The sequence below is a fragment of the Macaca nemestrina genome, chromosome 18 (genome assembly GCF_043159975.1).
Source record: "Macaca nemestrina isolate mMacNem1 chromosome 18, mMacNem.hap1, whole genome shotgun sequence".
NCBI lineage: Eukaryota > Metazoa > Chordata > Mammalia > Primates > Cercopithecidae > Macaca > Macaca nemestrina.
In genome coordinates, this window is record NC_092142.1 from 6,731,854 (window position 1) to 6,749,604 (window position 17,751).

The window sequence follows — 17,751 nt, forward strand, 5'->3', positions numbered from 1 at the left end:
TGGGGAGAGGGGAGGAACTGGGGAGATGATCAAAGGATACAACATTTCAATTAGATAGAAGGAATAAATTCAAGAGACTTATTGTACAACTATAGTTAATAACTACGTATATACTTGAATATCACTGAGAGAGTACATTTTAAGTGTTCTCACCACAAAAAAAGATAAGTATGCACATGTTAATTAGCTTGATTTAGCCATTCCACAGTGTATACATATTCCAAAACATCGTGTTGTACACCATAAATATATACAATTTTTGTCAACTTAAAAAATAAGAATAAAAAGAAATCCCTCCCCCCACTCAACGACGTATCTCACAGAGTTACTAGCCAGACTTGCACAGGTGATACGTATAAAGTATTTAGCGGAGTACTCGTTAAATTCATACTGTTGTTAGGTTGGACTCATGAAGCCTCCTTCATCTAGTTTCATCTTTCCAGTTACCCTCAATGTCTTTCCCACATTCTGGCTCCAAAAAACTCTTCCTGATTCCCTCAGATGGCGTGGAGCTTCCTGCATCTAGCTTGTAGCCCTACTCTTTCATTAAGTGACCGTGTTTGCAATCCATGAATTATCACAGTTGCCACTTTTCCCAAGTCCATTTACTCCACCACCACCTCCCAGGTCAGGATGCATTGCTCTTCAGTTTTTCTGTTGGGAATCTTGTTTTATTGTGTCTTCTATTAGCTATTATTAATGTGAGCTTGTTTAGAAAATGGAACACCCCATTTGTCTCTGAATCCCTAACTGTACCTGGCACCATGCTTTGATGCTTTTCACAAAGTGGGAACACAAAAAGTGCCAAATGGATTAATGAGTCGATGCGCACATTAAAATGAACACAAGTAACTTACATTATGTTCCTTTGAAAAACATTTACTTCCAATGAATTGTCATTGAAAAAAGATCCTTGAGGATCAGAAACAGAACCTGGAAACTTTGGAATGTACATTTTTTTTTCTTTGCTTCTTTAAATTGTGGACTTATTTAAATCTCTACATATTTCAAATCTAAAAGAAATTATGCACAACCAGACTCTAAATCCATGTGGAAAAACTCAGTGTTTCATATACATGAGTTCTGTATTTTTGATGGGTGTCACATGCCGAAGAATGTAGACTATGGTTAGAAATTAAGTGAGGTGTTTTGTTTGTTTGTTTGTTCATTTGTTTTTCCAATTGCCTAGCTAGGATTTTGCCTTATTAGGATTAAAGATTGCTTTCTTATTAAACGATGCAGATCTCATTGAAATAAATACCTTTATGAAAATGATGCTTTTCTGATTTTTGTGAAAGGTTGAAGCATTTTAGGGTAACTTGGAATGTTATGAGATCTAGTTTCCGGAGATGTGAGTAAAATTAACTCCCTGTTGTGAAGATTTTCAAATGAAAAAAATATTACAGAAAACGTTTAGGGGAGGCTATGCGTGTGTGAGGAGGTGTGTGGGAAATCTCTGTACCTTTCTCTTCATTTTGCTGTGAACCCAAAAGTACTCTTAAAAAAGGAAAATTTTATAAATACAGTTTAAGGAAGTGCCTAGAACTTAGCAAACGCTCTGTAACTTAATACTCACTGAATGCTAGGATCTGCTTCTATTAGATCTGGGCCCAAGACATGAGGCTTTACTGATTAAAAGTTATGAACATTTATCAGAATTATATGCAAGCATTTTGTGAAGCATCAGATATGCAGTATTTCATTTAATCCTTACAGGGATCCAATAGCACAGGTACTCCAACCACTTGCCAGAAGAACATCCTGAAGTTCGAAGGGGTCTGTAAATGCCCCAGTGTCAAACTCAGAGTAAAATCAGAAACCGAGCTTTGTTTACTGCAGGTTTTGAGTTCTTACCACTATATGTTATTGTCCCTCATGACAAGACCGGAGATGCAAATATTTTTATCTCAAAACTGCCTATGTGCCCTGTGGCTTCATCCACAATGTTTATTTCTTACCTGAAATCATGCTATAAAGAAAATACTACCCAAAACACATTTGGATGAGGTCCCATATTAGATACATAACTTTTGATACCTGAGGTGGCCCCTGAACATTTCGCAAACCTTTCATGATCTCACTCTAGTTTTATGACTTTCCTTTCTCCCACTCGGAGATGGTGAGTGCTGTATTGATCTTTCTGCCTTGCTATTTTTCCTTCATTTCCTTCATTGTCTATTTTTCTGGAGCATTGTACCAAATGGCTTGGTTGTTCTTTGCTGAACATGAAGGATTGACTATCAGGAATTTTCTTTTATCTTCTGAAATCCATTGGCTTTTTAAAAAAGTTAGATATCCCTTTCTGACTAGATGGATTTTATGTTTTGTTTAATTTTTTTCTTCTTGTGAGTAGGAACGTGTCACACTGAGAGGTACACAGTATATCTATCCTGGTATTGACAGCATTGAAACATATGTGCACTTTTGGGGTATCTTTGTTCTTAAGCTTGTTGATTTTCCTCTTGTGAGGATGCATACGAACTGGGTCATCTGTTGCAGTTAAAAAGAAAGAACATTTTTAAAACAAGAAGGTCTAACCTCTTCCTTGTGCAAACAGGAGACTGAGGCCCAGAGAGAGTTAAATAACCTAATCAAGACCAAATGTCTGGTAATTAGCAGACATGAGACTAAACTCATGCCCCTTTTAGTGATTAATTTAGAAAAATATATTTTTAAAACTTTTTTCAGAATAGTAACTTAGGGAGAATTTTTAGACGTAAAGAATGTAGTGAATGCATCTTTGAAAAGTAGCATAAATGACTTGAAAAATAATGGTATTAGTGAAGGCACTTCACATATTTTATGTGGGGTTGTCTCCCATACTTGGGGGCCAACCCCACTGACAGTGATTCTGTTGGGATATAATACTTGCAGTTCTTATTCCTAAAGTTAACGGCACCAAGTTTGCCTTGATCGTTTTCCTATTTCCTTGAGATTACTTTCCTGAGATGATGAGACCGGCTTGAATTTTCAGTGTAGTTGTGAGACCTTTCTCAGGTTGAAATGAATTCTGATAAGCTGATTATCTCTCTGAAGAAAATATGATGTCCACATTTCAGAGCTTAGTTCCGATCACTTCAGTGCCATTTTCATTTTGAGACATCTTCCTGGGTCTGAATTAAATAAGATAATAAGGTGCTCTGGAGTCCAATACATATTAAATAGATTTTTTTAAAAAATCGAGACCTACAGAGCGGAGGTTGGGCTTTCTTTATGGTGTGTTTTCTTTCTCTATGTTGAAGTAGGTGGCAGCTAGCTAGTTTCTTTTTCTTTAGAGAGCAATGAGTTATGAAGCTCAAAAATAAAGTGTTCTCAGTGGTGTAAATAAAGCAGTAATCTGAGTAAATATATCACGCTATGTACTGAAGGTTTGCTTTTTGCGTTATTTTGTCTCTTTCTTTTCCTTCTGCACTCCGGTCCAGTTTATGCCGTTGTGTATTGTTGACACATTAATCTTGGTAATAGAAATGGAAAACTACTTTTCATTGAGAAATACATTCAAAGGAAAAGATGATTAATGGGCTGGGCGCAGTGGCTCATGCCTGTAATCCCAGCACTTTGGGAGGCCGAGGCGGGTGGATCATGAGGTCACGAGTTTGAGACCAGTCTGGCCAACATGGTGAAACCCTGTCCTTTTTTTTTTTTTTTTGAGATGAAGTCCCACTCTGTTGCCCAGGCTGGAGTGCAGTGGCGTGATCTCAGCTCACTGCAACCTCCGCCTCCCGAGTTCAGGCTATTCTCCTGCCTCAGCCTCTTCAGTAGCTGGGATTACACGCGCACACTACCACGCCTAGCTGATTTTTGTATTTTTGGTAGAGACGGGGTTTCACCATGTTGGTCAGGCTGGTCTCGAACTCCTGACCTCGTGATCCGCCCACCTCGTCCTCCCAAAGTGCTGGGATTACAGGCATGAGCCACCGCACCCGGCCCAAACCCCATCTTTACTAAAATACAAAAATTACCCAGACGTGGTGGCAGGTGTCTGTAGTCCCAGCTACTCAGGAGGCTGAGGAAGGAGAATCGCTTGAACCCAGGAGGCGGAGATTGCAGTGAGCCAAGATCTTCCCATTGCACTCTAGCCTGGGAAATAGAGTGAGACTCCATCTCAAAAAAAAAAAAAAAAAAAAAAAAAGAATGAAAAGAAAAAGATGATTAATGAACAAAAGTTCCATGAATTCCCAATAATGTGTTTTTTTTATCCTGGCTCTATAAAGCTGGCCGCATTGCACCCTCTTGTGAGCTCCCAAATTACTGTATCCCTCCTCCATCCCACCTCCTTGGAAGTGGTGGATTTAGCTCCCAAGCTACCTGGTGTTGCTAACAGAGGAGGAGGGCACTTGGAATCTGGAGGACTGTCTTCCCTACAGAGCTGTTTGCCTGAGGAGGGGAGATTCAGGGCTGGGAATGATGTACTCAGAGAGAAAATGCTCCTTAGAATTTCTGTGTCAGTGACCGGCATGGTGGTGCTTGCCTGTGATGCCAGCACTTTGGGAGGCCGCAGCAGGTGGATCACTTGATGCCAGGAGTTCGAGACCAGCCTGGCCAACATGGTGAAACCCTGTCTCTCTACCAAAAATACAAAAACTAGCCGGGCATGGTAGTGCACACCTGTGGTGTCAGCTACTGAGGATGCTGAGGCAGGAGAAGGGAGGTGGAAGTTTCAGTGAGCCCAGATCATGCCACTGACTATACTCCAGCCTGGGTGACACAGTGAGACTCTGTCTCAATCAATCAATCACTCAATAGATACATAAATAAATAAAGGAGCTGCTGTATCTGAGAGACACTGCTTTGTAAACCTGTTGCACGATTTCTCTCTCCAATGACGACAATCAACAGAACTAGTGAGATGATGGATAATAGCGAAAGTGAATCGGTTGGGAATGGGTGATGCACGGTGGGGCAGATTCCTGCGTGTGTGAGAGCCAGTCACAGCCCCATGGCACATCTGAGCTCCTTTCTTGTAAAAGCACGTCAGTGTCCTTGTCAGGTTATCCCAAATCCTTCCTTGTGTAGTCATAAGCATGTGATGTCTACTTGGGATGGAAGCATTCTCATTGAGAGCAAATATAGCATAACTGCCATTCAGACCACAGTTCAAGGTGTGGCTTCTCAGTGAGAACATGTACCATTACTTACCTTCTCTGGGCATCATACTTCATCTGTGAATTGGAGATAATGCTGCCCAGGGCATAGGGATGTCGGTGCAATGCTGCATGCAACTTGTTTATCACACTGCATGACACAGAGTAAATATTAGATGCTCCTCCTCCTCCTCCTTCTTCTTCCTGTTAATTTTTATTATTTTCTTGCTGTTGGCATTGTCTTTATTTATGCACACTCACATGCATATGTCCCTATCATTCCCAGATAGATATTTACTGAGTTCCTGTAAGTCACAATAATTTCCATCACTTTTACTTGTCTCTCAAGGCCCTCTTCAGTTTGGGAGGACTTCAGTATGACTCAAGTAGGTACAGCTTTTTAAACACATACTCTAGTCATACTCTCAGCCTTTTTTTTTTTTTCCTGTATTACCTCATTTGATCATTGTGAGAATACTGTAAAATAGTACTTTTCATTTCTACCTCGTGCATTAGATAATTGAGGCCAAAGATGGACAGTAACTCACCCAAGGTCACGCAACTCGCAAATGCTGGAGCTGCCAGTTGCACCTAAGTGGGTATGACTTCCAAATTCAAAGCTCTGTCTTCGTGTATGCACTTGCCTCTGAATATCATGGTCTGTCCTGTAACTGACCCCTTTGGAGCTGGACATGAGGTAGGTAGGAAGTTGAGCTTAAAGAAGGAGCTGTCAGTGCAGGGTGGTCCGTGAAAGCCCCTGGGTCTCAGATGGCAGAGAAACATGTGGTATCTTTCTAGAACTATTCACTCCTTCGCTGAGCCCATATTTAAAGAGCGTTGGTTTTGCTCTAGGTACTGTGTTGAGTGCAGAGTATTTGGTGGGGTGCAAAACGCTCCATGTCTGAGTCCTAAGGGAGCATTCAGCCTAGTGGGACAGATAGGTACTAATCAAATGCTTATGTTTTGCTGTATAGTTATAACTGAGATAAATGCAGTGACAAGGGAACCTGTCCTAGATTTGCTGCAGGAACTGATCAGAGGAGACTTTGCTAAGGAAGCAGTATTTGAGCTGAGAGTTGAATTATGGATGGAAACCACACAGGGGATCTCCTTTCCCTTCAAGCCCTGCTCCTGGAGCTTGGCAAGTTGCAAGAGACACTGAGGCCTCTCAGTTATCGCTCGTGCGTTGAAAGGAATGGAACTTTCTGCATTAGATTTTTGCAGAGATTAGCCCTCCTTTTATGTCAGAGTCATTTTTACGTAAGAAGTCTAGTGATTTCTTCATGGATGAAATCCTTTGGCCTTCTTAATAGCAAGTGTGTGCCAGGCTAGCTCCAGAACTGATGGATTTGGGTAAACTCAGTTCACGGGAACTCAGGAGCATTAGCTGAGAAGGCTCATTCTTCTTGGCCAGAAGAACTCACTGGCCATTTCTACTGTGGTGGGAAGGAGCATTTTCATCTCCCAAACAATTCTGGGCAATATCCGTAATCAGTCAGCAGTTGCCATCCATTTCTGCCTGTCTTTTGTCATTCAACCTAAAAGAATCTGTCTGCAGGAATTAAAAGTCATCGTTTTCTCTGATATACTGTGCCTTGCACTCAGCATCTCTAAGGAGATGTCACAGGCCACCTGAAATCCCCCCATTTAAGTGGTGGAAACGTGGAATTCTCTAGGTTCATGGTGGGATTGGTACACGAAGAAATTTCAGAGAAGCTGCTTTGTGAACTTGGTGCTTATACCTTCTCTCCTTTTGCTAGACATGAACCCAAAGGTGCCACCCAAAAAGTCAAACTAGACAACATCTATATTTTTAAAAAAGGAGAGACAGACTAAATATTACATCAGCATAAGGACTTTAGAGTCACACAGAACTGAATTTCCATTCTGGCTTTGCTGTTGACTAGTGGTAAAACCTGCAGCAAGTTCTTTCACATTCTTAAGTGCCTACCAGGTCATCCTCAAAAGAGAAATAGTGGTGGTTGTGCTTAGAGGGGCTTCTGCAAGTAAAGTGCCTAGTACATGGTAAATACTTGGTGTTGGATAATAATCATCATTATAGCTGTTAATATTGTCCAAGGCTAAACGGAAAAGAAATAAATTATTTCTTATTTATACCAGATTATTTATTTCTAATTGATCTAAATACATATACAAATAAGTCATATAACATTTAATAATAATATTAAGTCATTATACAATATCATTTAATCATATGTAATATATAAAATGATATAACAATCTAAATAATAAATAGAGTTTTAACTATATATTTTTATAAATGATATTTATATTATGTATATCTTTAGATTATTATCTATGTATTTTTATAAATTATAATCTTTTATGTTATGTATTTCTCTATTTCGATAATTATTTCTATATTTTATACATGATTGTTTGTGTTATTTATATGTTTATTTGGATTGTTATTTACATATTTATGTCAATTATAATTATATTATTTATATATTCATTTGAATTATTACTTATGTTTTTATAAATGGTAATTTATATTTATATATTTATTTGGATTGTTATTTACATATTTTTATACATTATAACCATTCATACATTCATTTAGCTTATTTGCATATTTTTATAAGTTATCATCATTTATATATTTATTTAGGTTGTTATTTACATATTTTTATAAATGGTAGTCATATTTATATAAGTTTATTTTGATTGTTATTTACATATTTTATAATCATTTATTCATTTATGTATTTATTTAGGTTATTTACCTATTTTTATAAATGATAATTTGTATTATTTACATAGTTATTTGGAATGTTATCTACATATTTTTATAAATTATAATCATTTACATTGTATATTTATCTATTTGGATTGTTATTTGCACATCCTATACATTATCATCTATGTTATTTCTATATTTATTTGTTTGGATTGTGATTATTATTTGCTTATTCCTAATGTAGATCCTTGTGGCTCTGTGTGTGAATCCATGTTCTTGAGCTTGCAAGCCACATGTTGGATCATCTGTTCCGCTTCGCTTTTGTGGCATGAAAGCAATCTTAGATAACACTTACATAAATGAATGCACATGACTGCATCCCAGAAAAACTTTTTTTTTTTTTTTTTGAGCTGGAGTCTCGCTCACTTGCCCGGGCTGGAGTATAGTGGCGTGATCTCGGCTCACTGCAAGCTCCGTCTCCCGGGTTCACACCATTCTCCTGCCTCAGCCTCCGAGTAGCTGGGACTACAGGCGCCCACCACCACGCCTGGCTAATTTTTTTGTATTTTTAGTAGAGACGGGTTTTCACCGTGGTAGCCAGGACGGTCTCGATCTCCTGACCTCGTGATCCGCCCGTCTCGGCCTCCCAAAGTGCTGGGATTACAGGCTTGAGCCACGGCGCCCGGCCGAGAAACATTTTTTTTTAATAAAAATACTGGCTGTGTGTTGACTTGCCTCGTGAACCCTAGTTTGCTGACTGACAGGGTTGCCTGCACCTGAACATCCTGCTCCTATGGCTCTGAGTGGGTCTTACCTGGATGACTTAGTCACCGAAATATATGTCGTAAGTAAAAGAAGCCCCTTGGAGCTAGGCTGAGCCGGAGAGGCAGTTTCTTGGGGAAATGCATTGGTGTTGTATTTGGTATGCATTGGATGCATAAATTGCATCCCCCCTTTATGCAAAGAGCAGGATATTCGACCAGGTATCAGGAGTTGTGGAATAAGAGATGCAAATGCTGTCTGGAATAGCAGGTGCCATTCTTAGAAAAACAGATACGGGGGATGTAGAGGAACACCAAAAGTATTTCCCCACTATCACTCCTAAAACAACTTTACTCGGTAGCTGTCTCCCTGTGCCACTTTTAAAACCCTACAGCATATTTCAAGTGCCTAATCCGAGCCCGGCCAGAGGGACATCTCTCTGCTTATACAGGAATACCTTGATGATATTTCCCAGCTGAAAAGACTTACCTCTCTCCTCTCACCCTATACCCAGGAAGTTTTAATTTTATAGAGATTGGAATAATCAGGTCTCACATGTATATTTCCTTTCAAACCATTGCGTTCACCTGTTTTGAATTCAATGGCCCGTCTTATGTACTCGGTGGAGAAATGATATAAATATACCTTGAAATTTCCCTGGAGTTCAGCTTCCCTTTTCATACCGGGTCTAGCTAAAGTTTGGAGCCAAGTAAAAAGAGCCTCGTTGCCTTACACACACCCTGTTATCTCTGGCGGGTTCAAATGCAATTTCTCTGAGAAGGCTGTGGTACCTCTTCTCTCTCTGGCCTTGAATCTGAGAGTCTGAGGATTTCTTTGGAGTACACACAGTTGCATCCTTTTGACAGACAGTGCAAATTAAAAGATCCGGCGCGGCCCAGGAACCAGGGACCCAAACTTGCCCCTTGGGTTTTCATTTACAGTTAGGCACTGCAGACACAATTATTGCTGACAGGGAAGCGGAGCTGGTGGCAGAGTGCGCCTGACAGGAGGCTCATGCCAAGCCATAATTGGGAGGATTATTTTTAATCAGAACATACCCTACAGCCCAAACATTAGAAATCTCCTGTAAGGCCAAGACAGGAAATTAAACACACCAACAATAAGGCTCAAAGGGAGGCGGTGTGTGGGGTGTAATATTGTTAGTCTCTCGGAGGTCCCTGGAGCTTCGGGGAGAAGTTTGCTTCCCTACAGAGGCAGGCTGGGAGGAGCCCTTCCATGAAGCAGACACAGAGACTATACCTGAGCCCTTGCTGAATGGGCAAATGCAGCCAGATTAAAAGGAGCAGAAAGACTAATTGCATTTAAGTGCAATGTTTAATGCACTTGTTTATTGCAAATGCAATGATGCTTATTGACTTTAGTATTATTATTGTTATTTTGAGACAGAGTCTTGCTGTGTCGCCCAGGCTGGAGTGCAGTGGCACAATCTCAGTTCACTGCAACCTCTGCCTCCCAGGTTCAAGCGATTCTCCTGCCTCAGCCTCCCAAGGAGCTGGAAATATAGGCGCCTGCCACCATGCCCAGTTAATTTTTGTATTTTTAGTAGAGACAGAGTTTCACCATATTGGCCAGGCTGGTCTCGAACTCCTGACCTTGTGATCTGCCCTTCTCAGCCTCCGAATGTGCTGGGATTACAGGCGTGAGCCACCACACCCAGCCGCTTATTGCCTTCAAACAGCGTAAGCCACATAAAAACCTTGGGATAGCGGCTACAATTGTATGTGATCAGTGAGAGAACAGCCTCATTGGTTCCTTATTTTTAGGACTCTTCAATGAGCACTTACTACGTGGCAGGTGCTGTGATGGCTTATGACACTAGGCTATGCTGAAAGTCATCTGGATGATCTTATCGCCTTGGCAAAATTTTGCAAAGCACAATAAGACTTTGTTTATTGAGAGAACTGTTGTTGAAGAAGTAGGCATAGTTCTTGGCTCTTTGGCTTGAGAAATATTTATTTGGTAGTAGTGCCAGGTAATTTAGTTGTAGTGTCCTCACGTCAACCCTCTGAGGTGGGCATTATTATACCCATTCTATGGATAAAAAAACTGAAGCTCCAAGTGGTCAAGCAGCTTGCCCCCAGAACTAATGAGAGAACTGATTTTGAAACCAAATCTCTGAAACCTGTAGGATGTCAAATTACTTGTCAAACTGTACTGTCACTCATGAATATGACTAGGCACAGCCTGATGCTTTGAGGTGCTGCCACTCCAATAGAGAAGACAGATGTAGAGACAGACGTCTACGAATGATGAGTCTATAGAGATACTAACTGGATTCTAAGAGTGGGGAAGAGGGCATGATTCATTGTGCTTGGGAAGTCAGCGAGGACTCCCTGAAGCTGTGAAGAACAGGTGCACATTTACCAGTGGTTTAAAAAAAACGGAACAGAATCCTAGATAGAGGAAACAGGTAGTGCCCAGGCACAGTGATATCAGAGATGCTAGGACATTTCCTTTTAGTTTAGAACTATTGGCTTGGCCAGGTACGGTGTCTCACACCTGTAATCCCGGCACTTTGGGAGGCTGAGGTGGGCAAATCACGAGGTCAGGAGTTCGAGACCACCCTGGCCAATAGGGTGAAACCCCGTCTCTACTAAAAATACAAAAAATTAGCTGGGCGAGGTGGTGGGCACCTGTAATCCCAGCTACTCGGGAGGCTGAGGCAGGAGAATGGCGTCAACTTGGGAGGCAGAGGTTGCAGTGAGCCGAGATCATGCCACTGCATTCCAGCCTGGGTGACAGTACGAGACTCTGTCTCAAAAAAAAGAAAAAAAAAAGAACTATTGGCTTTGGGGTTTTGTTCTTGTTCAGTTCACTCAACAAATAAAAAGGGAGAAAAAGAATCTCTCTTTGGGGAATGCTCGTCACAGAGGCCAAGCATCTGATGTGGGGATGGGATGGGAAGCAAAAGGAGATGATGTTGGAGAATCCGCTCCTGAAGTCAAAGGATATTTCATGCTGTCCTCACGGTGTGAAATGCCTACACCTGATGGCAGGGAAAGGTGGTGCTTTAACCCAAGGCTGTCCTTAGAAAAGGAACCACAGGTTTACAGTAACATTGTGTATTGCTTCTGAGGCTGGAGCTCAGGGTGCAGTGATCCTGCGGTGAATCCAGGGACGTGTGAATCTTCTGCATGGCAGACTGAGGCCAGTCGGATACCCTGACTGCAGTAATGGTTACTGCTAAGTAGCTTCCTGTTATGTGGCTGGGAATCACTGGATTCCCATGGGGAGGGCCTCTACCTCCAGTCTCAGGAGGCTTCAGTGCACTTCCTGTCCTGGTTCACTTCTCCCATCCCAGGTGTGATGGGCACTAACCTCTCTACCACCAGGAATCGCGTATCATAATCCCTGAGTGGTACCAGGCAACCCTGGGCAGTTTGCTGGTTCAGCTTCAGGATCCTTTAAAGGACAGTTAAATGCCAGACACCTAAATGAGGTCAGGGGCTGCTGTGAGGCTTGGAGAGCGTGTATGCAATCACAGTCCCTGATATGATCAAGATACAGTTTGCTTCTCTGCCTGCAGGGTGGGTACAAAATCCCAACTTAGGTGAGGCACCACCCTCTGAAATGGTCTTATGCATAATTGCATTGTTTGCAAACAACAGAAACCCATTCACGTTCACTCAATAAATGGGCATGTTTCTTACACGGCATAGGAGCACAGAAGCAAGTTTTAGCACTAAAAGTCAGGCGGCGTGCCCAGTCCCAGGAGGGACCAGCATTTCTGAACTGCTATGTAATCAGGAAACAAGGCAACCCTTACCCTCCCACCCCAAAACCCTCCTCCATGGCCCTTCTACTCTCTTCTTCTTCTCTCTCCTCATTGCAACTTTTGCTTTTTTCTGCACACGTGGCAGAGAAGAGTGACCCCACAGTTACTGGTGAAACTTAAGTGTGCCTTGCAAATTCCTAGGAGAAAATTGAACCTAGATAGAGTGAGGTTTCGTCTCTTCTCAATATAGCACTTACTAATGGAGCCAGGATCATGCGCTTCAGACCCAATTTCTGGCACTATGCTAGACAGAGATGGGGGAGGGAAATGACTTTTGGGGAGGCTGTTTCTAAAATTAGCCATAGGATGACTAAGCCGATAGTTCCTTGGTTCCTTCCTTCCTCCCTCCCTGTTTCTCTACCTTCCATCTTTTCTTCCTTGGATAAATATTTATTGAATGTCTGCCATATCCATGGCATTGTGATCAGAGTTAAAATAGTGAGCAAAACCCACACAGCTCCACCCTTATGGAGCTAACTAACATGCCGGTGAGACGGGCAAACTTTCATCAAATAATTTTTTAAAATAATTTTTAATTGGATGCAAAACAAGAGCTGGGATGTGGGCTATGAAGAAAGGATGATGGGCTCTTAAAGCCATGTGGTCGGAGGGTTCCATCAGGAAGCAGCAATGCATTGGGGTTAATTAGGTGCTAAGAGTATCCCCAGTCAAAGGCATAGCATGCTAGGCATCCCTGTGGCAGGTGGGGAGTGAATGGGAAAGTAAATGGGTCCAGAATGGGAAAGTCCATGGCGCTGGTATCCAGAACTGGGGGGAAGTGTGACCTTCTCACTAATAAATAAATAAGGCTGGAGCTGTGTCCAGGAGCAAATCGTTAAGGATGTCAGGGGTAAGGTAGGTTTGGAATGAAATGGGAAGCCAGTAATGTAGGATTTAAACGATTAAGTGACACGGTCACATTTACATTTTGTAAGGATCACACTGCTTGCCCTGCATGGGGTGCAAGCCTGGAGGCAGGAGGAGATGGCATTGCAATCGTCGCCTGGGGAAGTCTATGAAGCAGTTGATGGCAGAGTCTATGGAAACAGAAACGTTGCAGTAGCCAGCCCTGTTCAGAGAGTCAGAGTTAGAAACTTAAACTACATTCTGGCTGTCCAAGGGTCATCAACACCAGTGTTTTGGAAGTAATCGGTTTGCTATTTTGTGCATCCATTTGGATGGAGTGCAGAGGTGAAGGTAGCTAATGCATGAACTGAGCATTCACCTTCATTCTGCCTGACTTTGTTCCAATGTCCTCTGAGTTTCCTTCACTCGCAGCTCTTTAGCTCTCGTGTAGTCTTGGTACAATGAAAATTCTGCCCAATTCCACTGGGAGCCGAGATTCTCCCTGGTCACAAATGGCTCTTCACGTAGTTTGCAAGAGTAATTGCAAACTCTGAACAATCTTAGTTAAAAAGAAAAAAATAACACTACATCACTCCTCTGCAACTCTAGAGAGCATATTAGGGTTTTCTTGCTGTCTGGGGCCATTGTTAATGATCATTTCTGTTCTCACTTTATGACAATGGTTCTCAGCCTCTGTTTTTATAAAATAATCCCCCTAAAGGACTTGACAGATTCTTATTAGTGGAAAGGAGGGGGCTATAAAATTCATTTCAACTGCAGGTTGGATTAAAAACAGATGTAAAGGTATGGGTTTGGACTCACATGGACATGAAATTAAATGTTATTACCTGGGTACCAAGTATGGTAGCACCAGAGAAAGCCCTGTTGCTCAGAGAAACCTCTTTCTGGAATGAAGGTCAATGTCCTTTCTTGGTGCTGCAACCCTCTGGGGCAAGGAGGCATCACTTCTTAGGCTACCCAGTGTCGTGAGCAGTATGTAAGGGGCCTTGTCCCAGACTACAAAGTTACAGTGTTGAATTAAACATTGCCCTTGCCTTCCAGAAATTCACAGCCTGGGTAGGGCAAGTCCACAAAAAGTTACAAGGATATATAATTCTGCTTCTAATAGAAGAATATGTGAATGGCCATAGGGACCTCCCGTAAAATTCAGGCCCACTGGAAGGGTCAGTGAAAGCTACAGAGAGCACGCTTGGGTAGACGTTCAAGTCTCAAGACTCAAGACCTTCCATGAGTTCAAATGGGGCCGGGTGAAGGGCAGTTTAGGATGAGAGAAGGTTGTAATCAAAGGGCTAAAGGAATACTAGTGCATTGTGTCTTAAGTATTTGATTTAGCTGGATCTCAGAATGTAAGGATGTGTTCGGAGACGGAGGAAGTCACAGGAAAGAGGGAGTAGGAGCTGAAAAGGTTGAACCTGACCATGGTAGCTATCATTTTTAATAAATGAGATGATGCATGCAAATTTCGATATGAAGTTTGGAATGTAGTATGGATTCAATGAAACTACAACTACTATAATTATTAGGACTCAGATAATCCTGCAGTGGAGGCATACTGTGAATTTATAGATGAGAACCATGTATTTTGACTATTTATATTCTAACTGTTCTAACCATTCTTCCCAAATCATGTTCTTCCACTTCTCAGCTTTACGATGTCAGCTCCATTGCCACTTCCTTGATGGAGCCTTCCCCAATGTCCCCGATGAAGATCTGTCTATCTTCCCCACTGGACTGTAGGCACCAGGGGGACACTACCTGACATTTAAAATGCTTAATAAACAATAAACTTTTAAAAAGCACGGACTTTGTGCCAGACACAAGGCTAAGTGTTTTACAAATATTAACTTTTAATATTCACCTGAATTCCTTGAGGCAGATACTGTTTATTCCATTTTAATGATGAAGAAACCGAGACAAAGAAAGGTTGAGTGACTTGACCATGGTCACAAAGCTAGAAGGTAGTGAAGCCAAGGATGATTGGAAAGATAGATGGATGGGTAGGTGGGTGGCTGGATGGATAGATGGATGGGAGCCAGATGGATAGATAGATGGGTGGGTGGGTGGGAGGATGGATGGATGAACGGGTAGGTGGGTGGGTGGATGGATGGATGGATGGATCAATGGGTCTCTGGGTGGATAGGTGGGTGGATGGGTGGGTGGATGGATGGATGCGTGAATGGGTAGATGGGTGGATGGGTGAATGGTTGGGTGGATGGGTAGGTGGATAGGTGGGTGGGTGGGTGGATGGATGGATGGATGGATGGATGGATGGATGGATGGATACATGGATGGATGGATGGATGGATAGATAGACGTGTGGTGAATGAGTGCATCATTGCCATTTGTTGACACTAGCCCATGAGATTGGTCATTTTTATTAGTTGAAAGAAATTGAAGACATCAAAATGCAAAGAAAAAGGCTGTTGAAGGGTGAATACTATCACCACCATTTCAACCACTTAATAGCTGTATCTATTCTTGGGTCTCTTTGCAGATCCCCCTTCTTTCCAATATTTTGAAGTCATTTGAGGTTCTTAGGTGTTGTAATTTATCAACACAAGGGGACTCACCAGATGTGAAGACTACACACACACACACATATATATATATATATATATCCACATACATACACATATGTGATCTTCATTTATATGTATGTATACATACAGATATGTATATCTGTATATCTATATATCTAGATATACCTATCACATTAGGGAAGGTGGTATATTGTCTAAACATATCTGCAAATAATGTTTTAAATTTACCTCTAAATCTTGTGAATTGTATTGAGTCTTGGTGTAAATTGTATTGCTACTTTATAAGAGTAATTCAGTGAGCAATGGATCAGGATTCCAGAACCCTACAAAGCATTCCCATCTCTGCTACTTAAGTTTCTCCCCAGAGAGGAAACAAGTCAGTATCCCAGCCCCCTTGGATGTAGGATGCCATAAACGTCTTTCAGATCTCCCAGAAATCTTGGTTTTTCTGGTAGGAGATGACCTGTCTTTCAACTCACTGAACTATAGGATATTATGATGGCCATTTGCAGTTCAGGTGATATTTGGTTTATTTAAATATCAATGAACATGTATCTTACTCCCTCTGATTGGGTGCTGATAGCCATATTTATGGAATTTATTACTGCTGGGATACCTTATATCGTAATACTACTCATTGCAAAATTAAATCATTTCTGTATTTGAACTTTAAGTATCACCTGAATCAGCATTATAGAATCCTGCAGTTCTAGAGTTGAAAGGAAATGTAGAATTCATTTCATCCAAGCTAATTCCCAGGAAGAAAATCCACAGTGATATATCTGAAATGTCAATCTCCAGTCTTCCCTTGAACACCTCCTGTGACAGGAACTCATCGTGTAATAGAAGAATACAGTAGAGTGCTTCCAAGCTTGGTGTCTACTTGCCCGAGTTCAAATTCAGGGTTCACGATGTACATCAACGTCTTGTGAACTGTGGGAGCTGTCTGGGCCTCAGTTCCCTCTTATGAAATAGAGAAGATAATAACACCTTCTTTACCGGGATCCAAGAGGATGTAATGAAAATATATTGAAGAACTGAATCATTTTCATCCTCATCATCACCATTATTGCTGTTAAATTCGCAGTATAGTCAGAACCTATTTTGGAAGTTGGTCTATATTAGTATGACAAAAAAAGTGCAGACAAAATTAAAGAATACATTTCTTGATACTAAAGTCGTTCCCCCTTTTCTTCTTTAGGAAACTGGTCAAAGAACTCATGCAAGTGGAACTTACAGCTTCCTTGATCGGACTCAGCATTCAGTAAGTGCAACCCATTTCGAACATTCATTCCATAAATATATCCATGTCTTTGATCCTGTTCTCTATGAAAAGCTCTTTTCTGCAGGTTTGAAGTTGTTACAAAAACTTTGCCGCCTGCCTATGTCTTTCTCTTCTGCCCTATTGTACCAGAGATGAGAAGAGGGCCTGCAAGGTAGAACCACCCTCCTTTAGCCCTCCCTCCTCAGTGAACCTGGGAAATGTGTGAGGTTATCAGTGGGTTAACTGTGCCTTTATTAGCTGGGGATTAAAATAAAATGTGTTTGTGGTTTCTTTTTCTCCCCCCTAAGGTTTTCCCATCAGGAGACATTCTGTCCCCCTTCTGAGTCACATGACCCTCCAAAGTAGAAAGAAATGCCAGCAAATACAGATCAGTTACTGAGAGCATGTATTTCTTGAGGCATTTAAGAACAATTCATTTGCTCTTTTTGAGCTGGAATACGTGACTATGATATGAAAATTACTGCAAAAAAAATTTTGTACTTTAAGATGCTGGGGTACATTTTAGAAATTTCATTTGTTTTCAGCAAGTAAGCACTTTTCCGCTTTCTGACTTTCTCATTGCATGCAAGGACTTTATTTTTGGTGAAGCTAGCAATATTTTGTCCAATTTTCTCAGCTCTCTTTTTTTTATATATACATATATACTCTAGCATTTGGAGTAGCACCTGCACAAAGTCTCTGATATTGGCCCTCCTCTGCAATAGTTTTATGGGTAA

The 17,751-nt window shown here is 41.3% G+C and overlaps 1 protein-coding gene across 1 annotated transcript in view; it reads left to right on the plus strand.

Annotated features, from left to right (window-relative positions):
- Positions 1-17,751, plus strand: part of LOC105467818 (RNA binding fox-1 homolog 1) — a 2,482,591-nt gene that overhangs the window by 1,071,553 nt on the left and 1,393,287 nt on the right. The window contains 1 exon segment of the mRNA XM_071083652.1: positions 16,952-17,014. Coding sequence (XP_070939753.1) covers positions 16,952-17,014 — 63 coding nt within the window.